The sequence below is a fragment of the Megascapheus bottae genome, chromosome X (assembly GCF_031878675.1).
Source record: "Megascapheus bottae isolate mThoBot1 chromosome X, mThoBot2.hap1, whole genome shotgun sequence".
Taxonomy (NCBI): domain Eukaryota; kingdom Metazoa; phylum Chordata; class Mammalia; order Rodentia; family Geomyidae; genus Megascapheus; species Megascapheus bottae.
Window position 1 is genome coordinate 103,208,131 of NC_143547.1, and position 26,182 is coordinate 103,234,312.

At 41.7% G+C, this 26,182-nt stretch overlaps 1 protein-coding gene across 1 annotated transcript; it reads left to right on the forward strand.

Moving 5' to 3' along the window:
- Positions 1–1,122: 1,122 nt before the first annotated feature.
- On the forward strand, positions 1,123–5,323 carry Gpr50 (G protein-coupled receptor 50). The gene is made up of 2 exons (XM_090327188.1): positions 1,123–1,309; positions 3,633–5,323. Exons 1-2 carry the CDS (start codon positions 1,123–1,125, stop codon positions 5,321–5,323), a joined length of 1,878 nt encoding a protein of 625 aa, XP_090183314.1.
- The last annotated feature ends 20,859 nt before the right edge of the window (positions 5,324–26,182 follow it).

The following is a 26,182-nucleotide window of genomic DNA, read 5'->3' on the forward strand; positions in this document are numbered from 1 at the left end:
TACACATCTGCTTCAGAGGGGAGGGAACAGTGGGGCTCTCGCCCGGGTTTTTCCCTAGAGCCCCAACCCTAGGAAGAGGGTTTCTTGTCTGGTGAATTTTTCTCAAAGCAGGTCCGAAATCCTTATCCCGCCCCCCCCCCTGTCCTGGGCTGGGAAAATATGAGGTTCTCCTGCGCCCTCTGCAAAGGTGGGATGTGAGCTATCACCAGCTGTTTTTTCCCCCTCTCCCAGGGTGCAGACCTGTTGTCTATCTATGTCAAGAAACATACAGGACCACAGGGCGTATTTCTTTATGGATAATGAAAGACCAATGCAGGATTGAGTAACTCCTCTGTGCTGCTGCCGCTCCTGGAGGCCCTAGCCCCTGCGTTAGGCTGGCTTGGAGGAAAGGGTAAGTTACTAAAACAGTGGTGTACTGGATTTGCTGTGGGAGTTTTGGGCGTCGGGGGTGTGTTTTGTATTTTTTTTACTGTGTTGGGGGAAATATGCATTGGGCCACAGCTTGCAGAGTAGAATAAATATCTTGAGGCTGTAGGAACAATGAGTTGGGGGTTCAATAGGTTAGCAGGTACCTCGTGTCCCCCAAAACCGCATAGGAGATGCAGTCTTGCTTTGGCACTAGTTCCCCCCTCCCCACAAAGTGCCTTGTGGCCCCAATCTGAAAGCTATATGTCCATCTGTGTTTGTGTTGGAAGGAGAAGAACTTGCTAGAAAAAGGTTGCTGGGGAGGGAGGGTAGATTCTGAGCTAGTCACGACACAAGGTACCTGGGGGATTGGGAGGGGGCTGGTTGAGGAGAGGGGAAATACAAACAAGGCAGTCGGAAGCAAGAGGACACCTTGCTGGGGATTTGTCCAGGAAGAGGTGATGACTAAGATAGGGATGGTCAAGGAGCTCTGATTCGTCAGGGGGAGGGACTGAGGGTGGGGCTACCACCTCTTGAGGCTTTAAAAGTTCGACGGAGCGGGGTGGTTGCAAGCTGTCATTTGCTCTCTGAATCTTAGCAAGGCACGCATGCTTTTCCTGGAGCTCCCGGTAGCAGAGCAGGTGTTTGCTGTCGGAATCCGCTGGTGACCAGGTGTTGAGGTGTTTCTTGGAGGATCTGTGGGTCCCTACAAGAAACATGGGGCCCACCGCATCGGATCCTGACCAAAAGGACTGCATTGAGTGTCATGAGGCGCCGCTTGACTACCCACCGGCCCTAGTGACGTTCATGTTCTGGGTGATACTTCTCACCGCTGTCGTGGACCTGATTGGCAACTGCATGGTCATTCTGGCTGTGATAAAGAACAAGAAGCTCCGAAATTCTGGTAAGTCAGTCACCCTTCGTCTTTGCCTTACCCACTGCGCGGTCACTTACAACCCCTAAAGCGTTAGTTCAAGTGCAAGGAATTGAAAGGCCCTGTCCCCAAATTCCCCATTATCCTGGGCTGGGAGTGGACGGCGGGGGGAAAGATGACATTGGGTTGGGACCCCAGGAACTTAGGGAGCTCACAACAGGCGCTTGGAGCTTGTAAAAGACAGCGCAGGTTTCCCACTGTGCCCTGTGCCGTCGGGGGAATCAGTATAGCCACGGTCGGCATCAGAGCCTAGAATGGGGCACCGGTCAGGGACAGCTAGCGGAGCTGGACAGCCGAGGGCTATGGCAACGCGGTCCTTTGGGCCCAATGGTCCTGGGCATAGCTGCGGCATAGCTATCGGCTTTGGGAAAGTTAAGTTGTGGCACGTCAGGTCGCCCAGGCGCTTTTCCCGAGCGCAGCAGCTGTGGCGGCTTCTCGGGTCGGCGGAGACCTTGCTCGCCTAGGCACCGGGGCTTGAGGACGCCCCTCGCAGGGGGAGCGCAGACCCCCGAGCTGAAGAACCGGCGGGGACATGTCAGCTCCCGCGAGCCCAGCTCTGTCCGCCCGTCATGGGTGTGCAACACAGAGGCTTGTTGGCTCCACAGGCGATGGCAGAAGCGGCGGCCGAGGAAATCGTGACGTCTGTAAGCCTGGTTCTGTTGGGGGGGGGCGGGGGGTCGTGATATGGATCGGTTCCCGAGTCCGCAGTTGCTCGGGTTGGGGGGAGGGGTTAGAGGACTGCACATCCGACTTCGGATCCTCACCTAGGACACAGGCAGACTGTGGGGAGCAGTGAAAAACGGAGACTGCAAAGTTCCGGGGGGTCTACACGCCCCTCCCTACCAGGTAGTGGTGAAGACGTGGGCGGCTCGGGGGCGGAGACTGCAGGTAGGAGGCGGGGGGAGCGGCTCTCTCACTTCTCAGGTCGGGCAATAGAGATGGCAAAGTGAAGGTGCTTGAACCCGGGGGATGGGGCTGGAGGGGGAAAAGGGTGACCATCCATGCCTGTGCTCCAAGGTCTCTGCCCGCTTGCTTAGAGGACAGGACTCAAGGATCTGAGATGATTGGAGTCTCTCTCTCACTCTCTCTTTCTCTCTCTGTCCCGTCCACCCCCGCCCCCCCCCCCCGCGTCGCCTTCACTCTGCGCAATGGATTCCAAGATGCAGTTCACCTGAGAAATCCCTTCTCTTTCCTCTCCTACTGACGCCAATCCTTTTCTCTTTCTTTTCCTTCTGTAATTCTAATAAAACTTTGTGGAGCTGTTGTGGGTTATTTTTAAGATTCCAATTCCCTGCGCCGCAAAATTCATTACGTGAAGGAAAACCCTGCAAGGAATTCCTATGGTAGACAGTGAGCACCTATGCCAAATTCTGGCAGCACAGGCAGAAACACGAACCAGGAGACATACATTTGACCTTTTAAATACTCTCATTTTCTCCTAGTTCTGTATAGACTTCTCATTACCTGCAAGGGGTTTCCAAAGATAGAAATACACTAGGAACCAGCACTTATCCTCTACTTCTTCCTTGTGAAAAGTTTTACAAAAACCTTCCTACCACTATACTACAGAATATGAGAGGGAGGACAGCACCTTCCCTTCACTCTTCTTTAGCCCACAGTATGTAGGAACAGTCCATATTAGGGGCCCTTACATAATTACCAAGGGGCAGCTGCCTGCCTCTCTGCATGAACTAGCCACATTTCAAGGCTTCGTACTTCAAATTTTTGTAAAGAGTTGCCTGGACTCTTTTTGCACTCTTTCTTTTTCCTCACACTAAATTTTGCAATGCTTCCCCATTCCACTCAAATTTTCCTCTTGGGTAACCTCAGGAATCAGTATTTAGCAGGATCTAGTCTTAAATTAACAGTGTGATCCCTTTGAAAAAGGCTGGGAAGAAAACACCCAGTGATACACTCTCGTGATACTTCCTTTGGGTAACTTTTTCTTTCTGATAAATGCTAGAGACATAACAGGAGAGGGTTAATTTCTTTTCTTTTTTTTGTACGTTGAGGCTTCTGACATTTCTTCTGTCTCTGTTTATCCTTCACCCTGCAGCTACTTCCTGGGACAAGCTGATCTCTTCCTGTTCTTCCTCCTTCCCCATCCTCCTCTCGTGGAAGAAGCCTCACGTGGCTCTGCCTCCCTGTCTTCTGTTTCCTTCTCTCCCCAGCCAGTCTGTTAATTCCCACCAATATGGACATGGCTCCCCACCACCCACAATTCAGGTTTGTACACTTTAATCACTTACTCTCATCTGAATTCCCCCCTTCTCTCCCCTCATGTGTTTTCCAGGCAACATCTTTGTGGTTAGTCTGTCCTTGGCTGACGCGCTGGTGGCCCTCTATCCGTACCCAGTGATGCTGCACACCATATCGATGGGAGGCTGGAATCTGAGCCAGCTCCAGTGCAAGATAGTTGGCTTCATCACAGGGGTGAGCGTGGTCGGTTCCGTCTTCAACATCATGGCCATCGCCATCAACCGGTACTGCTACATTTGCCACAGCCTGCAGTATGAGCGGATCTTCAGCGTGCGGAACAGCTGCATCTACCTGGTGGTCACCTGGGTCATGACCGTCCTGGCTATCTTGCCCAACATGTACATCGGCACCATCGAGTATGATCCTCACACCTTCACATGCATCTTCAACTATCTGAGCAACCCTGTCTTCACCGTAACCATCGTCTGCATCCACTTCGTCCTCCCTCTCATCATCGTGGCATTCTGCTACGTGAGAATCTGGGCCAAAGTCCGGGCAGCACGTGATGCAGCTGTACAGAATCCTGACAATCAATTTGCAGATGTTCGCAATTTTCTAACCATGTTTGTGATCTTCCTCCTTTTCGCAGTCTGCTGGGGCCCTATCAATGCACTCATGGTGTTCGTGGCTCTCAGTCCCAAGGGGATGACAAGCAAGATTCCCCACTGGCTTTATCTTGCAGCCTATCTCCTAGCCTACCTCAACAGCTGCGTGAATGCTGTCATCTACGGGCTCCTTAATGAGAATTTCCGACGAGAATATTGGGCCATCTTCCATGCCATTCGCCATCCTATTCTGTTCTTCTCGGGCCTCATCACTGACATCCGGGAGATGCACGAGGCCCGAGTCCTCACCCGTGCCCGAGTCCGTGCCCGTGATCAAGCCCGCGAAGAAGCCCGCCAGCAAGCTCGCCAGCAAGTCCGAGAACAAGAGCCTGCTCGCGGGTGTCCTGTTGTGGAGGGAATCCTGAGGAGCACCCGAAATGTTCCATTGCCTGGCCTGGCTGCACCTGACCCTGCCGAACGTGCTTCTGGACCTAGCAAGGTGCACAGCAGGCCTGCTGCCTCTGCTTACCGCAAAGCTGCAGCCAGCCACCACAAATCCGTCCCTAGCCACTCCAAGGCTGCGTCTGGCCACTCCAAATCAATCGCTGGCCATTCCAAGTCGAGCTCTGGCTACCCCAAATCTGCCACTGTCTACCCTAAGCCAGCCTCTGTGCACTTTAAGTCTGACTCTGTCCATTTAAAGCCAACTTCTGTCCACTTCAAGGCTGCATCTCACCATTCCAAGCCTATCTGCAAGCCTGCCACTGAACACCATGGCTCTGCTAGCAGTCGGTCCACCTTCAGCCGTGTCACCAGCCACCCTAAACACACCACTGAACACGGCAAGCCTGGTACCAGCCATGCTGCCTCCACCAGCATGGACTGTCTGGACGCTGCCACCACCTGCCACCTCATGCCCACTGTGGTTGTTGATCCTGACCTTCCCAAGTCCCACTGCCCCATGATCATCGCCACGGAGCCTCTGGAGCGTCACATCACTGACCTCCTTGAGCCTGCCTCCAGCCCTACCACGGTGTCCCCCAAGCCTGCTGTCCACCGACAGGAACCTGCAACTGCTGCCGAGTTCCCCCACCCTCGTGCCACCACTGCTGGCAGAAAGGATCCCCCTAAGTGTGTGCTTACTGATGGGGATGAGGATTCTGATGAGATTGCTGTGTAAAATAAAAACATGCTCTTGTGGGTGGATGGGTGGTGGCCCACTTTCTAGGTTGGCATGCATTGCAATCCTAAATAAGATGCTTTTACTGCACCTGCACAGACAGACATGTGCGAACGCTGACCACAGATTGGTCACTGTGTAAGCTACATTCACCTTTCGGGTATATACATTCTGAAGTCACCTTCTCCCAGAAAGAGTGTTGTATGCCTTTGCTATCTCAAACACCAAATGTCCCTCAGGTATACCATGTTGTTCTAAGCCTCCCTTTCCTTGGCTGCTTCCTGAAAGGGTAGCCTTGGATTTCCCTCCACTCTACCCTTTACCCACTCCTTATTTCCTCTGCCTTGCTCCAGGGTTCTTCTCCCATTTCCTGGCAAGGGGAGGAGTGCATGCTCCATGGAGAAGGTGTATTTTGGTGACCACTTCTGCAAGTGACTGTGACTGCTTCAGCTTTACCCATTAAGTGTAGACTCTATGTTGTAATTTTATTGGCAGTCAGAAAAGCAGTTACTATAAAGTGCAAGCACCTGGAAGTTTCCTTTGTAAAGTTCACCCACAAAAATTATGACCTATATCTGAAGAATACAATTTGATCAAACCTTAGAAGAGTATTCTACGTCAGGCAGATCAAGTGACAAATGAGAAGATATGGTCACGCCAACTTATTTCTATTTTGTGCACATTCAAACGTTGGTGCTGATATTTCAAGATTTGGTAACACAAGGATGACATGTTTTTACCTGATAATGTTACTCAGTGAAGTTTATTAAGTGCTATTCAGGATTTCCTTTTATTTAGTTCCTCCAAAACAAATCCATTTATGAACTCATTTTTTGGAAAATTCAAACATGGTTGCTAGAATCAATTACAGCTATATTTTTGATATTGTAATTCATTACTACTCTGTACCTTATATTTTTTTTAAAAAATCATCTAGATATTTTCTACACAGTCTTTTTTTTATACTTTCCTTTTTCATTCATGAGGGATTTGGAGATGATAGTTACTTGTTCCCTGAAGTAAATAGATCATATCATGCAGGTTCAAAATGGGTTTTCCTCTGCTGGGCACGAAGGCTCACGCCTGTAATCTTAGCTATTCAGGAGGCTGAGATCTGAGGATCAAGGTTCAAATCCAGCCCGGGCACTGAAGGACCTGAGGATCTTATCTCCAATTAACCTCTAGAAAATGGGAAGTGGGGCTGTGGCTCAAGGGGTTGGACGGTAGCCTTGAGCTGAAGAGCTCAGGGACAGCGCCCAGGACCAGCGTTCAATCCCCATGACAGATAAAAAATGTGTGTGTGTGTGTGTGTGTCGGGGGGGGGGGTTGTTCCAAAAGCCTTGTGGGCCTTCCTGGAAGGGAGAGGTGAGGAGAAGGAGAAACCAGCACCAGGCAACCCACAACACTTGGCAAAAGTAGTTTTACATAGACAGCCCACGGAATGGCTTTCATTTATAATTCAAGAAAAAAAATCTGTTTAAACAACATTTCAATGGTTAATTCCAATGGACACTTTAAGCAAAGCTTATGATATAAAAGCTTGTATGAATGAATGAAAGTGTATTCTACTGCCTTAATTCTATTCTGTATTTGTGTAGCAATTAAATAAAAGCAGTTTTGTGGCTTTTGATGTAATTTCTTTCCTTTTTTATTGTGGGATGGGGATAGAACCAGGGGAGGGGAAAAAGCATCGTCCCACTGGAACCAGAAGATATGGTACAAGCTCTGTGTCTGGCAAAAGCTGATCAGAGCCCATGAGACCACAGGACCCCTGTCCCTTCCGTTCCTTTCATAGCATAGCACAGTGGGAGGTCGTGCATGGGGGTTTCTTGCTGAGGTGCTCAGTGGAGTAAGGTGCAGGAATGGGAGTTGTGGGGCAGGACCCTAGCAGTGAACAAGCTGAACCCAGGAACACAGCCTCAATATGTAATGTGAAGAAACTGCTCCAAAATTTCTTGAAGAAAGTCAGAGCCAATTTAAAGCAATAATAATAGGGAATCATTTAAAAAATCGTCCATGCTTACCACGTGCATAGAAGCACAGAATTAAATATACAGGCTTGCTTTCTTTAGCCGCCAAAGATTTTATGGTTAACAATCAGCTCTCAATGCTGGGTGGCAGAGGTCCTGCCACACTAGTGGAAGTGCAGGTGCTGAGGGCATGGCTCACTGCTCCTTGTGAGCACTGTCAGATGATCCTAAAGCATCAGGAGAATGGCTTACAATCTGCCAGTGGTAACCCACACCCACATGTTTCCCTCTCACTCCACCCACAGCATTGCTCTGGAAGACGCTGCAGTGTTCACATCAGGGATGTTGTACCCCAATGTTTCCTGGGACCATTCCACACACTCTTTATCTAGACAGAGATCTGAAAGGAGATGGGGCAGGGAGGAAAAAAAATAAAAAAAAAAACTATCCACCTTCATTAAGATAGAGTTCTGCCTTTGGGCCCAATTAAGTCTCTGGTGGCTTCTTTAGCTTTTTGCCCTGCAAGGCAAACTCACCTGGTTTATAGGCCAGTGGCCAACCTCCCCTTCACCTATAACGGCCCAGAGGTAGGGACAGACCAAACACGGGGCACGTGTCTTCTCATTGCCTATGCAGCACAGAAACGGTTTGTCTGTTCCACTCAGCCTGCTTCCCATTCCCCCACCTCCCTGAATCAAAATGCCTCCTAAACAGGTTGTCTGGTCACCACACTCATTTGAAATGGTTAATGCAGGAAGTGATTTCTCTGCAAATATATGGAAAGAGCTTCGCAGGTTTCCTGGGGGCCAAGTAGGGATTCTAAATTTCAGTCAGGAAGATACTGTAGGGCCACTTTGCGAATCTCCTCCAAGAGAAACTCCAAATCCCCACAATTAAGAGATTTCACAGGGCAGGGAGTTTGGCCCAGTGGTAGAGTGCTTGCCTAGCATGCATGAAGACCTGGGTTCAATTCCTAGGTACCACATACATAGAAAAAAAGCCAGAAGTGGTGCTGGGGTTCAAGTGGCAGAGATCTAGCCTTGAGAAAGTCCAAGGACAGGGCTCAGGCCCTGAGTTCAAGCACTGGGACTAGGAAAGAGAGAGAGAGAGAACACACACACACACACACACACACACACACACACACACACAGATTTCACAATACAAGCAACATTGAAAGGACAGCCTTTTACTTTTCACTTTTCTCGTTTTTAATGGAAATGTAATTTATAAACTGAAGTAGCAACATGAGATAATTTTACTTACATGCGCATGTGTGTTATCACTACCAAGTCCAGAAGGAAGCTCCCTTTAACTTCTTCCAAGCAGTGAGCTGTCCACACAGTCATTGTCCTGACCAAGCCATTCCAGAAATTCCACTATGAAGATTAAGAAAGCACTGCTTCATTCAGGACATGATGGTCGACTTTTTGTTTTCTTAGAAGTTGTATAGTTTTTGCTTTTAACCTTTGATCTTTTCTATGGCAACTTTGCTTTTGTAAATAGTCGGAGGCAGGATTGAAAAATTATTCTCTTGCATGTATACATCTGGTTGTTGTAGAACCCATTAATGAGCAGAGCATTCTTTCTCTTACTTGAATGTTTTGACTATTTTAAGAAAAATCAATTGAGGGGCCAGGAGTTTGGCCTAGTGGTAGAAAGCTTGCCTAGCATGCACGAAGACCTGGGTTCGATTCCTAGGTACCACATACATAGAAAAAAGCCAGAAATGGTGCTGAGGCTCAAGTGGCAGAGATCTAGCCTCGAGAAACTCCAAGGACAGTGCTCAGGCCCTGAGTTCAAGCTCCAGGACTGGCAAAAAATAAAAAAAAGAGAAATCAATTGAGATTTTTCTGTTTCCAATGTGACATGTGAGCTTCTGGGAAGCCATCATTCCTGTCCTTACAACCAGAAAAAACTTTGAAGAAAGGGAAGTCTAACAATTCTTCTACTGTCTGTTAACTGAAATCCCTGCTTCTCAAACCAGAGAGACAGGAGAATCCAGAGAATCATAATAACCTGAGCAAAGCTAACTCAGTCTCCTCTATCCCTTCTCTCAATTAAGGGATCTAAAGTAGAAAAGCACTCAGAATGGTCACAGTACAGATGGACAGACACTACAGGAAACTTCAGCTCTTTGCATGCTATACTTGAACTGTCCCTGATCTTGTTTGCTCAAGGTGAGTGCTCTACTACTTGAGCCACAGCTCTACTTCCAGATTTTTTGCATAGTTTATTGGAGATTCGAGTTTCACACTTTTCTGCCCAGCCTGGCTTCGAACCTCAGATCCTCAGATCTCAGTCTCCTGGGTAACCAGGATTACAGGGATGAGCCACTGGTACCCAGCTACCTCAGCCCCCCTTTTTATAGTTAATGAATATCAGTTTCACATTCTGGCAGAAAATTAAAAAGCCATATTAAAAAGCCAAACCAACAATTAAAAGCTGTTACAATAAATGGGCAGGGGGGAGGGGCTTTTATGGAAAAGTAAACAATGTATCAGAACACATGAGAGATATAAGAAGAGAAGGAAAGTAAGAAGGAATCAAATGAGATGGTACAGATAAAAAGTAATGTAAGAAAAGTGAGGTCACCTCTTGTGGTTTCATCAGTGGACTGATTGGACCCAGCTCTAAGTGGGTTGAGGGTTTTCTGAAATTACAAACAAACACCAAAACACACATCCAAGAAATGTGCAGAACACAATCAGGGGAAGAAAATCAAAGAGAAAGAGAAAAGCTTGAAAAATCTGGAGGCAGGGTAAGCAATATCTTACTAATAGAAGAATAAAAATTAAAAACTCCACTCCAGGATAAGGAAACAAAAGCCATATAATGAATGATTGTTGTCCTTAATGTACTATGTTATCTCTGATCTCTTTTGCTGTTCCTTGGTTATCTCATATTGTTACAATATCTCACTTTGTTATCTGATATATTGTATATATGTTTACTTGGTTATTTGAAATAAGATAGGGAAGGGGGAAAACAAGATGAGGGGTGGGGTGGAGGGGAGGGAAATGGGGACCAAGACATGAGAAAGGGTATCAATGTTTGTGAAGTAATGCACCTTCTATCTGGTGAATATAATGTAACCCTTCTATTAATTACAAAAATAGAAATGTACTCAATACATTTTACAATAAAAATTACTATGCAAAAATAGAGAAAAGGAATAAATATGAAAAATCAAAAAAATTAAAACTCCATTATTCTTCTCTTCAGAAATCATGCAATCCAGACATGACAGTGAACCATTTAGAATATTGGAAAAGATATCTTGCCATGCTGGTATTCTATATCTGGTGAAAAGATCCTTTAAATGTGGAGAAATAGAAACATTCCCAGACAAACAAAATTGAGGGAACTTGTCACTAACAGAGTTATGCTGTAAGAAATATTAAAAGAAAAATCTTCATAGAATAGTGAATGACATAGGCCAGAAGCTTATTTCTGTATTTAAATGAAGATCATTAGAGAAAAAGAACTGAAAACAACATAGAATCCCTTAGTTTTTTTCCTAGTTTATCTAACAGTTAACTGTTGATCTCAATAATAAACTCCGGGAAACAATAAAAAATTTAAGGATATGTTAATGATATTTAATAGATAAGAGAAAAGAGAGCCACAAAATGCTCAATAAAATCTGGAGAAAGCAGAGAAATGGTAGTATAAAAATAACGACAAAGAAAAGGGTATTGAGTAGAACACAGATATAAGCATAATAATAATCATCATCCATTGTAATTGAAATGTGAGTGGATGAAAACAGTGAGTGAATGACAGAGGCTGCAGAGGACATTAAAAAAAATAACAAGATTTGGACCTGGAGTTTGGCCTAGTGGTAGAACGATTGTGTAGCATGCACGAAGACCTGGGTTTCATTCCTCGGTACCACATACATAGAAAAGTTGGAAGAGGTGAAGTAGGTCAAGTGGTAGAGCTCTAACCTTGAGAAAAATCCAAGGACAGTGCTTAGGCCGCGAGTTCAGTTCCCAGAACTGGCAAAAAAATAAGATTCAATGATATGTTCTGTACCAAAGAAAAATGCATGTCAAATATAAAGACACAGCTAGATTAAAAACAAGTACCATACTAATTGCAATAATTCAGAAGTGTAATTCCTAACAAAGAAAACCATCAGGGATAAAGAGGACATTATATAAGAAAAATGAATGAATTCTTCAAGAATATATGTGTAAAGTCGATGTCCCTTACAATTCAGTGTCAAAATGCACGAATCCAAAGGATTCGAGCTGAAAATCTACAAACAGTTGAAGACTCAAACCCCTGTCTTCGTAACTGACAGATCTAGCAGATGGAAAATGAATCATGATATGGTTGAACAGTGCTATCAATGTGTTAATTGACATTTATGGAATGCTTCATTCAACACAGGCAGAACATACATCTTTCAGAAGCTCATGAGGTATTCACTATGCAAGATAATATTCTAGGTAAAAGTATAGATATCCTACAAAATTAAGGAGAGGGAGAGATTGAGTTGAGAGGAAAAGGGGAGACTGATGACCGTGTGAAATGAACATGCAATCAGTTAACACAAAGATAGCTTAAAACAGCAAACCAAACTACAAGATAAATAATCGTTAATACTTCACAGCACAAAGTTTAGAGAGAAGTTTATAAACATGTTGAACTAAATGAGAATGTAAAAACAACACAACAGTATTTAAGAGAACAATTGTACCATTCAACTCCTGTATTAGGAGAGCTTAAAAATGTAATTTCAACTTGCATGTTAGGAAGCTAGAGAAATCCTAGAATAAGTAGACAAAAAGGAATAATATCAGAAATCAGTAACAGTGAACAAAGAAATTCAATGAAAATAAAAGCTATGGTTAATAGTTTGTGAGCTATACAGACATTGGAGTACATGACGCACCTTTTAAATATCCTCAAAAACCTCGGAGACAGTGGTGTACAGAGGTAAAGCAAAACATGACGATCATGGCTGACCAACGTGAGAATATCAATGAACAGAAATTCACAGAATGAAAATGTTACAAGGTGAACAATATGAAGATCCAGTAGATCTGTAAATGAACGTAGGAAAGTAAGAATCATTAATATCTGTCAGGGCTGTAATCTCTAGATACTGGAGGCAGGAGGGGGAGCGATGGAGAGGGTGAAGGATGGTAAATGGGGATAAAATACTTTATGTCCATGGGTGACCTTGGAACAACATAGCTTGATGGGATTGGTTTGAGGAGAGAAAATGAGAGTGATGGAGGGGGGCGAGAGTGAGGGAGGTACACTATATACACATATGACCAGGCAGAACGCAACTCCTTTGTACAATAAATGAATGCAGATCAAGATCTGGGGAAGATTAGCAAGCTTGAAAACAGATCAATTGAAATTATCCAGTTTGAGGAACAGAAAAAAAAGAACTGAAAAATGTAACAAAGCCTAACAGACCCATATCTTATGATCAAAAAATCCCAAAATAATGAGGAAAAGAGGGAGAAAAAGAGAAGGGGGGAGAGAGGGAGTCCATTTACACTGTTGTAATTCATACTGCCACTGATGGTGTTATATATAATGGACAGAAATGAACTCCCAACGATTCTGGAGGCTGCAAAGTTCAAGACAGCATCGCTGGCAGATTTATTTGTCTGGCGAGGACTGCTTTGTACTTCCAACATCATGGACTTACTATAGCATCCTTCAGAGGGACATTGTGTAGATGGAGCAAAGGTGGATGTGTCAAACCACTTTATTATCAAAGTCTTGGTTTCATTCACAAGAGAGGAACCCTCCTAAGCTTTTTAGAAGCTCCAGTTTTTAGTACTATCCCACTAACACTACCTGAACCTGGGAGGGGACATAGCCCAATGATAGGAGAACACTTAGAACATTTGAAGACTTAATGCAGAAAAAAAAAGAAATCAAACTAAGTCCTCCCAAATAAGATATAAAGTTCTAGCGTACATATCGAAGGAATTCAATGACCGCCAAGGGTTGACAAATACAAAGAAGTTCATAACTAGACAAAACAAAGTGAAACTGTTGAGCTGTAGTGACCAGGAGACAAAGTTGAAAGTAGGAAAAGATAAATAAATGTCACATCCAAGAGATTTTGTCAGTTGTGGTCTGGGCTTAAAGTTTCTAGGTCTAAAAGGCTCACATATTGAAATCTCTGTCTGTAGCTGCTGGTGCAGTTAGTTCAAACCCAAGTATTGGCATTAACTAAATAAATATAAAAATAAATAAATGGTGAATCTCTAAGGGCATCTAAAAGGGAGAAGTGTCCCCATTTTATCAGCATATGCAAATTGTGCAAAGTAAGGGCTTTTTATGACATTTCAATACAAACATGTAATGTATCATTATCATCTCTTCTTTTTTATTAACATGTATATACATACACATATTTCTGTCTATATAATACTATATGTTGTAAATATATATATACTATTTATATATGTAGAATATACACACACATACACTTATGGGTTAGTCATGGGTCTTCAACTCAGGGTCTGGGCCATGTCCCTGGCTATTTTAGCTCAAGGCTATTGTTCTACCATTTTGAGTCACAGCTCCACTTCTGGTTTTCGGGTGGTTAATTGGACATAGGAGTCTCATGGATTTATCTGCCTAAGCTGGTTTTGAAGTTCAAGCCTCAGATCTCAGCCTCCTGAGTAGCTAGGATTTACAAGCCTGCGCCAGTGGTGCCCAGCTTTATTATCATATGCTAACAATACAAGTGGCGAATTTTGTTGTGACATTTCCACACACATATAGAATGGTCTCCAAGAAAATCTCCCCACTAGCATTCATCATTTCTATCATCCTTTTTCCTTTTTCTTCTTTCTTTTTTTTTTTGGCACTGTCCCTGAGCTCTTCAGCTCAAGGCTAGCTCTCTACCACTTGAGCCACAGTGCCACTTCCATTTTTTAAAAAAAATTTATTGTGATTAATAGAAGGGTTACATTATATTCACCAGATAAAAGGTGCAAAACTTCATAAACATTGATACTCTTTCTCATGACATGGTCCCCATTTCTCTCCCACCCTCCCCCCACTTACCTTGATTTCCCCCCTTCCCTATCCAATTTCAAATAACCAATTAAGCACATATAAAATATATCACATAACAAGGTGAAATATTGTAACAACATGAGATAACCAAGGGATGGCAAAAGAGATGAGAGATAACATAGTACATTAAGAACAACAGTCATTCATTATATGGCTTTTGTTTCCTTATCCTGGAGGTCCTTTCATTTAGTGTCGTACTATTTGGCCTAATGTCTCTAGATTTTGTTCTATTGTAAATCTCTGCTAGGAGAGCCCAAGATTTCTACTGATTATGACAAATGAGGGAGACTATTGAGCCTATGTTCATTTGAGTCTGGCTTACTTCACTTAATATGATTTTTTTCTAACTTTTTCCATATCCTTACAAATGGGGCGATGTCATTCTTTCTGACAGCAGCATAGAATTCCATTGTGTACAAATACCACATCTTGTTGATCCACTCATCAACTGAGGGACATCTGGGTTGGTTCCATATCTTTGCTATGGTAAATATTGCTGCAATGAACATCATTGTGCTAGTGGATTTAGTATGTCCTTGTTTCTGGACGACTGGGTAAATGCCAAGTAGTGGAATTGCTGGGTCTCTATTGCTGGGAATAGGGGCGCTCTATGTTTAGTCTTTTGATCAAGAAAGCAACTCCTTTTGCAATAGCCTCAAAGAAAATAAAGTACCTAGGAATTATCTTAACTAAGAATGTAAAGGACCTTTTTGATGAAAACTTTAAAACCCTGAAGAAGGAAATTAAAGCAGAACTGAGGAAATGGAAAAACCTCCCATGCTCCTGGATTGGAAGAATCAACATCGTGAAAATGACAATCTTGCCAAGGGCTATCTACAAATTCAACGCAATACCCAATGGCATTCTTTAACGAAATAGAAGAGGGAATCCAAAATTTCATATGGAATAATAAAAGAGCCCATATAGCAAAACCAGTTCTTAGCAGAAAGAACAGCACAGGAGGAATTTCAATACCAAACTTTAGACTCTATTACAGAGCCTTAATAATCAAAACAACTTGGTCCATTGGCCTGAAGACCAATGGAATAGAACTGAGGACCCAGATATTAAATCACAGACTTATGGCCACCTAATCTTTCATAAGGGAGCCAAAAAAATAGAATGGAAGAAAGACAGCCTCTTCAACAAGTGGTGCTGGCAGAACTGGTTAAGCACCTGCAGAAAATTAAAGTTGGATCCTTCTTTGTCACCCTACACTAGAATTAACTCCAAATGGATCAAAGACCTCGAGGTAAAAGCCGACACACTGAAAACTTTAACAAGAAGGAATAGGAGATACACTAGGCCTCCTTGGCACAGGTCGAAACTTTCTCAATAAGGACCAAAAAACACAACAAATCAGAGAAAGGCTGGATAAGTGGGACTGTATTAAGCCACTTCCATTTTTATGGTGTTTAACTGGCAATAAGAGTCTCATGTACTTTCATGCCCAGGCTGGCTTAGAACTGTGATCCTCAGATCTCAGCCTCCTGAGTATCCAGGATTACGGGAGTGAGCCACCACCCCCAGCTCTATCATCTCTTAATTCCCGTTCTTTCTCCTCCTTTTCCCCTCCTTTTTCTTCTGAATTTCACACATGAGATAAACATGTTTTTCTCAGTCTGGATGATTTCACTTAACTTGATGATCTCCAGTTCCATCTATTTTCTTGCAAATTAAATAATTTCATTCTTCTTTATGTCTGAGGGAAATCTTTTTATATGCTTATTGACCATCTGTACATCTTTGGGGTGGCATCTGTTTAAACAAATTGCTCGTTTGTAATTGCCTTGTTTTGCGATTGTTGAATTTTAAGACTTCTTTGTGTATTTTGGATGCCAATCCTTTATAAAGTACATGTTTGCAAATATGTTCTCTCAGTCTGTGGTTTATGTTTTCATTCTCTTTACAGAGTAGAAGATTTGAATGTTAATGATGTCTGATTTTATATTTCATAAGTTGGTCTTTGATTGTATCTAAAAAGTCATTATCAATTGAAAAGTCACCTGATTTCTGTCCTATGTTATCTTGTTTGTTCATCTATATTTTTCATTTAACACTTTAATCTTTTAAAAATTTTACCTGTGTATTTTTTTTGGAAATTTGTGAGAGTTTGTATCTATAGTCTTATGAGGTTTTCAACTGTGTATATTGCTATACTTGGGCATATTGATATACAGGTATTTCTCATTGAATTGCATTTACTCATTTATTAAACTTAAGTTGACTATGTACATATGAAGTAATTTCTGGCCTCTATTTTTTCTCAATATGAAAGGTCTGATGTCTAATCAATGCCACACTATACAGCTTTCTAGAACATCTATAACTGAGGTAATATCGATCTTGTTTTTGTCTCACATCTTCCATGAAGGTCTACACTGGTTTAGCCAAGCATAGAGTCTTATGCATGTGTGTGGTCTCATAATAGATTTCCAGGAATATGTTGAAACTTCTTCATGTCCTTTATGGTTCAGCATTTTCCAGTTTTGGTTTTCAAATTGTTTTATCAGCCTCTTGTTAATATCAACTGGCAAGGTAGCCTCCGGCAGTCCCAATATTAAACAATTGCTAGTGGCTGTTTTTGACAGATGCCCTGGGGGATAACCCTATTACCAGAAAGCAAGCTCTGTGTCAGCTCAAATCAAGACAATCTCTGCCACTGGAACATTTCAGCAAGTTGCCAGACTAATCAAATACCTCTGTTTCTCTGGGGGCGGGGGTCTGGGAGTTTGGGAACTTCCAAACCTATTTTGAAATCTCCAGCAGTATCCAAGTCCCTGCTGCTCCCAGGTACTGCTGTTGAACTTTTGCAAGCCTTAGCCTTAGGTTCATTTTAGGAGTTACGAAAAATAGGATTTGTTTCTGGCTTTTGTTTATTATCTTGGTCTTTTCTTTACAATGTCACCCTTTGCCATTCTTTTTTGTTCTTGTTGGGGTAATGCATAGTGGGTTACAGTTACCTTCCTCGGGTATTATGTGCATTACTTCTCACACATTGAAACTCCCTCTTGTGTTTTTGTCCCCATTTTCGTACCTTCACCCCCTCTCAATCCTATGCCATTATTTTAGTGTCCTATGCAGCACAGTGAGTTTTATGCTGTGTTATGCATTACGGAAACCATTCCCCGCCAGCCATCGAGCTTCCTTAGTCCTGGAAGCTGAATTGGACTGCACTGGGACAGTGCTGCAGAATTCATATATTCCCTCACTGCGTGAGTATTAAGTTACTCTTGTTCTCTTGTGGCTGCAAGTTGTTATAATTGCAGTACAAAGTGTCCTTGTGTTATTTGCATTTCTGAATGCTGGAAGTGAATTTTCAGGGACAGATATTTTAGATTTTAGATGTCTGGGGAGGAAGTTTATGCTAGTCATAGTTTATGCTAGTATGTTGTCTATGGAAGGCAACAGATTTTGTTATACCTTAGCTTTTGCCTATCTGACCTATCAATGTTTATACTGTCACTACTCACAATAGCCCAGCTATGGAGACAGCTCACATGCCATACAACTGGTGAGTACATTTAAAAAGCGCTATGTAGACACAATGCATTATTATTCATCTATACAGAAGGAAATTACATGATTTGCAAGGAAATGACTAGAACTGAAGGTCATCATGTGAAGTGAGGTTTGCCAGGTTCAGAACAAATCTGAATGTTTTATGTTATATGTGGAGCTTAGTCACGGATATATATAGATATGTTCACACATGTATACCCAAATACACACAATTATAAAAACAGACATGTTCAGAAAGTAATTGTAAGTGTGAGATTGTTTGAGAATAAGGTGAGAGAGGAAAGGATAAGGCAGTGGTGGAAGTGAATATTATCCAAGCACATTGTATTTACACATGAAGATGATAGAAGAAAATTCACCAAATGCTGTTGAATAATTGAAGGGTAAGAGGGTCATAAAGAAAGAGAGAAATAGAGGTTAATGTGACTAAAGTATGATACATACATTTGTGAAATACCATGATGAGAGCCCTTTGTAAAATTAATAAATGCTAAAGAAAAGGAATGACAGGACTGCGGTAGTGGGAGAGGAAAGGAGAGTGAATATGGTCGAAGTAGTTTATTTGCATGTACGAAAATAGAACAATGATATGTACTGAAATTTTTTCACATGGAGGACTAGGAGTTATGGAGGGGGCGAGTCTGACCAAGGTACAATGTCAAAATGAAAGTCTCTTATACAAGCCATTGATAATACACACATTGAAATTTGCTTATGTGAAAGATAAGAAGTAGTGTCTCTATGTATTGAAGAGGAGCATATTTAATACATTGTAGAGCCTTTTTCTTATATATTATATTTCAATTACAAGATATATGCATTTTTATAGGTTTTTAAATTTTTTGCCAGTCCTGGGGCTTGAGCTCAGGGCCTGAGCACTGTCCTCGGATTTTCTCAAGGCTAGAGCTCTACCACTTGAGCCTCAGCACCACTTCTGTTTTCTTTTTTTTAATGTATGTGGTACCGAAGAATCGAACTGGCTCTTTGTGCATGTTAGGCCAAACTACTAGGCCAAACTCCAGGCCTGATATTCACATTTTTAAATAGCTCAGTTTTATTGAGTGAGCTGTTTGATTATGTATTTTCCTATTAGATTTTGACTAGTTGTCATTCCAGAAACATATTCTAGAAACAGGGCTTTTTTTCTGGAGATGCCTTGGACAGCCTCAAAGCAAGATCTTTCTGATTGCTGGTCCCTGCCTGGTACCTGATAGTAAAAGGCATGAGCCATTACTCTTTTATAGACTTGTATTCGCAAATTGTGGCTGAGATTTCCTTTTGTGTGAAAAAATTTCAGATCAGATAAATGTCTTTTTCTTTTCTTTTTTTTGCCAGTTCTGGGGCTTGAACTCAGGGCCTGAGCACTGTCCTTGTACTTTCTCAGGGCTTAAGCTCTATAACTTGAGCTACAGCACCACTTCTGGCTTTTTTCTATATATGTGGTACTGAGGAATTGAACACGGGTCTTCTTGCATGCAAGGCAAGCACTCTACCACTAGGCCAAATTCTTGGCCCAGATAAATGTCTTTTTAATAGGTATGGTTTACTTGGATTAAATTGAGATTGGTTGACCAAGTGAGTTATTAACTGGGTGTTCATAATTCAACTGGATGTTCTCAATACCAGTAACAAATCTATAGAAGATTCAGCACCCTGGATAATTCTTGTTCCCATCAAGGTAGACAGGGACTGAGATTCAACTATTGAATGAAACTCTTCTGTGGAGTTGGTTATAGAGTCTGGGAAAGTTATTTAATAGTTTAATGACAGGGTAAAAAGCATAGTTTGTCATTTGCTTTCAAGTTTGAAAAGACAAACTCTACTAAAGAAAGTTTAACTAATGAGGAGGGCTGTAAGGTAGAACAAAGAGAAAAAACGAAGTGAAAACCCAAGTGTTATAGCTTTGGCATATATTTATTTTGTATTTAATTGGTATAGGGCTCTATTTTAGTTCTCTAAAACCATTCTAATAGGCATCTCAAATACTCACAGAAATGTTATTAGTTGTATTTGGGATTTGCATACAGACAAAACTGGAAAGTTATACAAGGAGAGTCCAGGTACCATGTGTGAATTGGACTCCATAGCTTATTCTTTTTTATGAGGAAAAGTGTTATTTTGATCTATAGCTCTGACTCATTTCTTTTGGGCCTGTGACAGGCACAAAGAAAGACCAAGCTGCTCACCTCATGGTGACAAGGAAATAAAGGAAGAGGATACAGGATATATTCAGAGTTCTGATGTCCCTTTCAAGGATATACCTGCATTGACCTAACTTCTGTCCCCTAACTCTACCTCTTAAAGGTTCCACCTTATTCCAGTAGTTTCATCACTTGTTGGTGGAGAGTCTAAAACATGGGCCTGTGAAGATCATTTCAGACCCACACTGCACCTCAGAAGAAATGGGGTGGTCACCTGTATTGTGATTTTTTTCTTAGTGTGGGGAGCTGCTTGGGAACCATTTAACAAGTAGTGAGCTCATGGACAGGTTGAGATGGCATGTTTTCTGTTTAAGAAAATCATACGGTAACACAACGATATTTTAAGCAAAGTGTAGCTTAGGTTTCTAACATCACAGTTCTTCTCTCATCCTTGTTGTCAGTTGCAGTTGGAAACAAACTAAAATTTGATCAGATGTACTCCCCCACTACCACTGTCTTTTTTCTCCCTTCTAAAATCAACTTTGACAAGCTTCATCATTCTGTTTTCATACATGCATAGAATGCATTTAGACCATAATCATATCCTTTTAATGCCTAGGTATAGAATCATCCCAGATGCTCCTCAATGGCTGAATAAGGTTAGGAAAACTGGTAGAAATACACAATGGAATTTTACTCATCCATGCAAAAGAACAATATGTACTATTTGTAAAAATTGGAAAGGCTTAGAAAAAGTTATGTCAAACGAAGCAAGTAAAGTCCAGAGAGATAAAGGTTGCATGTTTCTCCTCATGTTGAAACTAGAATTACCACATAAACTAAGAAGTAAGTGCAATAGGCAGAATGCAACTGTATACACACGCATGACTGAAATGAGGTAGATTCAAGGGAGAACTCTGATAGTGTAATTCTTTAAAAAGGCAAAGTCAAAGTTTGACGAATTGAATGGGGTAACATTGGGACCATGGAAAGAAGAGTGTATAAATATAAAAAGGAGAAGTGGGGCGAATGCAGTCAGAAATTCAATGTACATCCTACAGAATTAAGGAAAGTAAGGAAGAGAGTGGGTAGGGGAGAGATGGGAGAATGTTGTAAGGGATGACATTCACTGAGGTGCATTGTTGATAAAGTGTTTTGCCAAATGGCAATTCCTTGGTACAACTACTTAAATATATCTTTTTTTTAAATGTAACCTCATTTCCCTTTTTCAGTTAAAACCATTATCCACAGTCATGTTCTGATTGACTTGATCTATATACTATGGTTTATTACCTCTGTGATAAGGAAGGCAGTTACTAAGTTTATTAAAAAGAACTAGATACTGTTTTAACTGGAAAATCAGATTTCAGGGGCTACCTCATATCCTGTATAAGGAATAATCACAGCAGATTAGAGGGAAAGGATAACAGGACAATAGTCAACCCTGCGAAATGATTTCTATACACCTAGAACAGAGTTCTTCTATCAGTATTTATGTATCATCATATTAATCTCAGCTGGAGTAGAGGTAACACTACTGTCTACTTGGTTGCATGTGTTAAAAATCCTGGTTTTGTCCAGACATCCATTTCACCCACTGCAGTGTGGTTAAGAAAGCCACAAAATTTTGTCTATTCAATAACTTTTTAATATATCTCAACTTCCTCTTCATAGGCAGCTAGAGAGCCAAACACTATTATGTCTCAGATGGATGATTTTAACAGCTTCTGAACCTCTGTCCCTGCCTTTCAAATCCACCTTCAGCAAGCAGGACGAGAGTGCTTTGTAAATTGTGAATGTAAACATGCCTTTCTTCAAGCTTCCTCTTTTTTTTGCCAGTCCTGGGCTTGAGCTCAGGGCCTGAGCAATGTCCTTAGATTTTCTCAAGGCTAGAGCTCTACCACTTGAGCCTCAGCACCACTTCCGGCTTTTTTCTATGTATGTGGTACCAAGGAATCGAACCTGGGTCTTCATGCATGCTAGGCAAGCACTCTACCACTAGGCCAAACTCCCGGCCTTCAAGCTTCCTCTTAAGCTAAGGAAATATGCCAAGTGTGAAGCTGGAAAGTACCTGTACATACCCACTCTGTATGGTAGCTGTGGTACCCTGCCCACCCTAACTTGCTCCTGTCTCAACATCTCTCCATTTTAATAAGTGCTTAATACAGCACATAAATTAATTCTTTGTGTTATTCGCTATAGTACTTTCTATCATTTCGTCTTTGGAATTCTGTGATGATGGTTCTCTCACATGAAATTTTGAATATACTAGATTTTGTTTTTCTTGTGGAATTGGAGTCAGAAAGTCTAAGATGGGACTGCTTTTCTGGCTCACCATCATTCATTAAAGCCTTTGTGCGGATCAAAGAGAGTTGTGGTTGGAGAGTTTGCACTTAGGGAGTTCTGAGGGAAGGTATGGCAGAAGTGTGGGGGTGGGGGGCTTGCCCAGAATCCATGCTTTGTAGCAGAGAAGGGCTGTCCTTTACAGCTCACACCACTCCAAAGATTCACTGAACTTTAGCATTGTGCTCCTGCTAAAATACTACAGACATGGGAACTGCAGATTATCTAGTGATTAGAACTAGCTGCCAACTAATTCCACCTAGTGTTATAAGGACCAGGTTTTTATGTCGAATTTTTGGATAGAAGGGACTTTTCCGAGCTTTTCCTTATCTGAGTCCCTGTCCACATGGGACAACTCAACTCTCAAAAGACTGGCAAATCTACCGTGTTTCCCCATACCGCTGCAGAGTAGAGGAAGCCAGAGGAGGTGGAAGTGATATGAAACTTGCCCCCAAAGCTAAGCATGGTAGAGCACTCCTGTTATCTCACTACTTGGGAGGTCAAGGTAGGAGGATTGGACTCCCAGGCTATCCTGGGATATGTGATAAGATTATGTCTCCAAAAACTAACGAAACAGAAAACAAGCAAACATAAATGCTCCAAAGAGCAAATTTGCTTTCATATAAGTCTTAGGACTGCACGGGGTTTTGTTCATTCTGCCATTTTTTTTGCTTCTTATAGACACAAACCTGACTTTTCTTTGTAGTACTTTATAAATCAAAAGTGTGATAAGTTTAAAGGAATTTTCCCCAAGTCATGAGCCTACTAATGACATAGCTGAGGGAAGAGAATGCCTGGCACGTTTTGAGAACTCAGTGTGTGATACAGCTACAGTTGCCTATTTGTTCATCCTATACATATTCATAAGGGACCTGATAGCCAATGACAAACTAGGACTCAAAGTAAGTTAATCGAGATTTTCTGATTAGGTAATTGGCTTCCTAGAACAGGTCTTCTTGATCTCAGGATCAGGTACTTTTGCAGTGGATGGCTGCTCGTTTAAGTTTCACATAGTCAATAGCATCTTTGATCTGTACACACTGAGATGACAGTAGCAAACTTGCTACATTGTAACAAGTAAACTTGGAATTACATTGCTAGGTGTAGCCTTGGCAACAAAATTAGCCCTCACCTCTATCTGTGAAGTGTTGTTCTTTGTGAAGCCACACATGGTAACCATATTGGTTTCTAGACTTTGATTGATGCCTTTGGAACCAAAAAGATCATTTCTTTCTTCTTCCAGGAAGTACTGTCAGGGATGTGTCAACCTCATGTGTGACTTTGAATTTCCTACCTTATAATTGAGTTTTCTAGGTTTGTTTTATGAAACCTGTCACTCTCACTAGTCATGGAACTACAGGGGATGTCAAAAGATTTTAAATTTACCTTCCTCTTCTACTAGTATTGGTTGGGCATCTGTTAAAAAGAAATCTAATATGTTATCAAAACAGATTATAAATTAAACAACAGGGGCAAGAAACTCAAACTGAAGGTATATATGATTGTAGATACTTTGTACTTGACTTCTATTTCTGCTTTTTTCTTGATTCTAACCCAGTGCAGGGAATGTTCTTTGAATTTGTTGTTCAGATTCCATTCCCTGTAGGCTTCTGACATGTCAAGTGTTCATTTATTCTTGAATTGCAGAAAATGAATACCTGAGTATGTCTTGGAATGAGGTTGGTAGAGACAGCCATTATTGTGGCCTTTGAAATCGCTAGCATCCTACCAGTCAGTTTGGTCCTCAAATTCAGAATGCAGCTGAAAATTCATGGTAACCTACCACATAAACTGCATAATTCTTTTCCTCAAACTGGGGAGACAATTTAGTCATCAGGATTTCCCAAGGCCTTGGGAGAGAAATCTAGGCAGATTATAATGAAACTTGGGGAGACATTTTTTTTTGCCAGTGCTGGACTTGATCTCAAGGCCTGAGCACAATCCTTGGATTTTCTCAAGGCTAGAATCTCTACAACTTGAGCCACAGCACCATTTCTGGCTTTTTCTATGTATGTGGTACCAAGGAATCGAACCCAAGTCTTCATGCATGTTAGGCAAGTATTCTACCACAAGGCCAAACTCCAAGCCCCAACTTGGGTAGACATTTGAGAATGATAGAAATACTTATATAAACAGTGACAGTGATTATATAAATATACATTTTTGAAAATTATCATGAAACTCTGCACTTAAAAAGGGGGAATATTAAATGATGCTGGTGGTAAACTTGTATGGTTATAGGTACTCAGGAGGGTAAGATCTGAGGATAATGGTTCAAAGCCAGCCTAGAGAGAAAAACCTGAGACATTCTTATCTCCAATTAAGCAGGAAAAGTGGAACTGCAGCGGTAAAACTGTAGACTTTTGCATTCTGTACACTTTGTACTATCATCATGCACTTTAGGTCTTTGTCTTATAAACCATACATTACATTGTTCTTATCTATGTATTTAATTTTTCGTGTGTGTGGATCTTCGGGCTTGAAGCCAGGGTCTGAATGCTGTTTTTGATCTTTTTTTAATTTTTTATAAAAAGCGACTAACTTACCTCTTGGGGCCACAGCTCTATCTCTGATTTTTTTTTTGCTTGTTACTTGGAGATAAATGTGTCAAGGATGTTCCTGTCCTGAGTAGCTAGGATTACAAGTAGCTACCAGAATTGAGCTGCTATTTGACTTTAAATAATCATTTTAAAGTTTTAGTGATACTGGGGTTTGAACTTAGGCTCTCATGCTTTCTCAAATTGCTAGGATAGCAGGTATTTTACCACTTGACCCACTGCTCCATTGAGTCTCTTGAGCTTTCCTGCTCAGCCTGTCCTCAAAGCTTGATTCTCCCACTCTCAGTGTCTAGATTAGCTAGGAATATGGGTGTAAGCCACTGACACCGGCAACCATTATGTCTGTGTAAAAATAAATTTCAAGTTTTCAAATTGCACTAATCCAAGGAGCAGATTTTGATGGCATAATCAGATTTTCACCTCTTAGCTTTGAAGTAATGTCATTTCAATTTACCGACCACGTAACTAAGATAAGTGTGATCAAGGCCATGCAGATATCCATGCCACGATGAATGAAAAGAAAAATGGGCTACAGATACACAAGGTAGTATCATGACTCCATAGCGTAGCTTAAAATTGTTATTTACAGATACATAGATGGAATTGCAGATTATCAAGTGAAGTGCGATAACCCAGAGTGAGATAGACAAGTATTACATGTTTTCTCTCACATGCAAAATGTATACCTAAAAATAAAGAAGAATGACAAGAGTGCAAAATAGTGGGGGGGGGAGGTATTTGTGCACAAGAGCCAGGGGGATGGTGGAAGAAGTGGGTAAAAGGAGTAAATATAATCAAAGCATTTCATAAACGTGAATGCACAGAGCATAATAAAACGTGTTAAAATTATTTATCAAAGGAATAGTAGAAGGAATACAAAGTATTAGAGAGGGCAAATTTGAGCAAAGTACATTATGTGCATGTATGGGAATATTACAATGAAATTCCCTTGTCTAGTTCATATACAGTAATAAAACAGAAAAAGAAACTTTCACAATCAATGGAGAATAACCAAATTCCAAGAGAAAAAAAGATCACGTAGGCAGTAAACCATGTGGACAGAGGAGCTTTACAAACAATAGGTTTGCAAGGAGTTCAAGATCTGGCAGGAGAGACAGACACGTTCGCCATTTTCTAGTGTCCTGCAGAAATACCACATGCTGGTTTGAGTCACACTAGCAAACAGTGGACTTGCCATAAGGGTGGATATTTTTCAGCTGGGCATCGAGGGATTGGTAAGGGAATATTTCATGGTAGAAG

Coding starts and splice junctions, on each gene's coding strand:
- Gpr50 (XM_090327188.1), top strand. CDS start 1,123: ATGGGGCCCACCGCATCGGATCCTGACCAAAAGGACTGCATTGAGTGT. Junction 1,310..3,632: donor CAAGAAGCTCCGAAATTCTG/GTAAGTCAGTCA, acceptor TGTGTTTTCCAG/GCAACATCTTTGTGGTTAGT.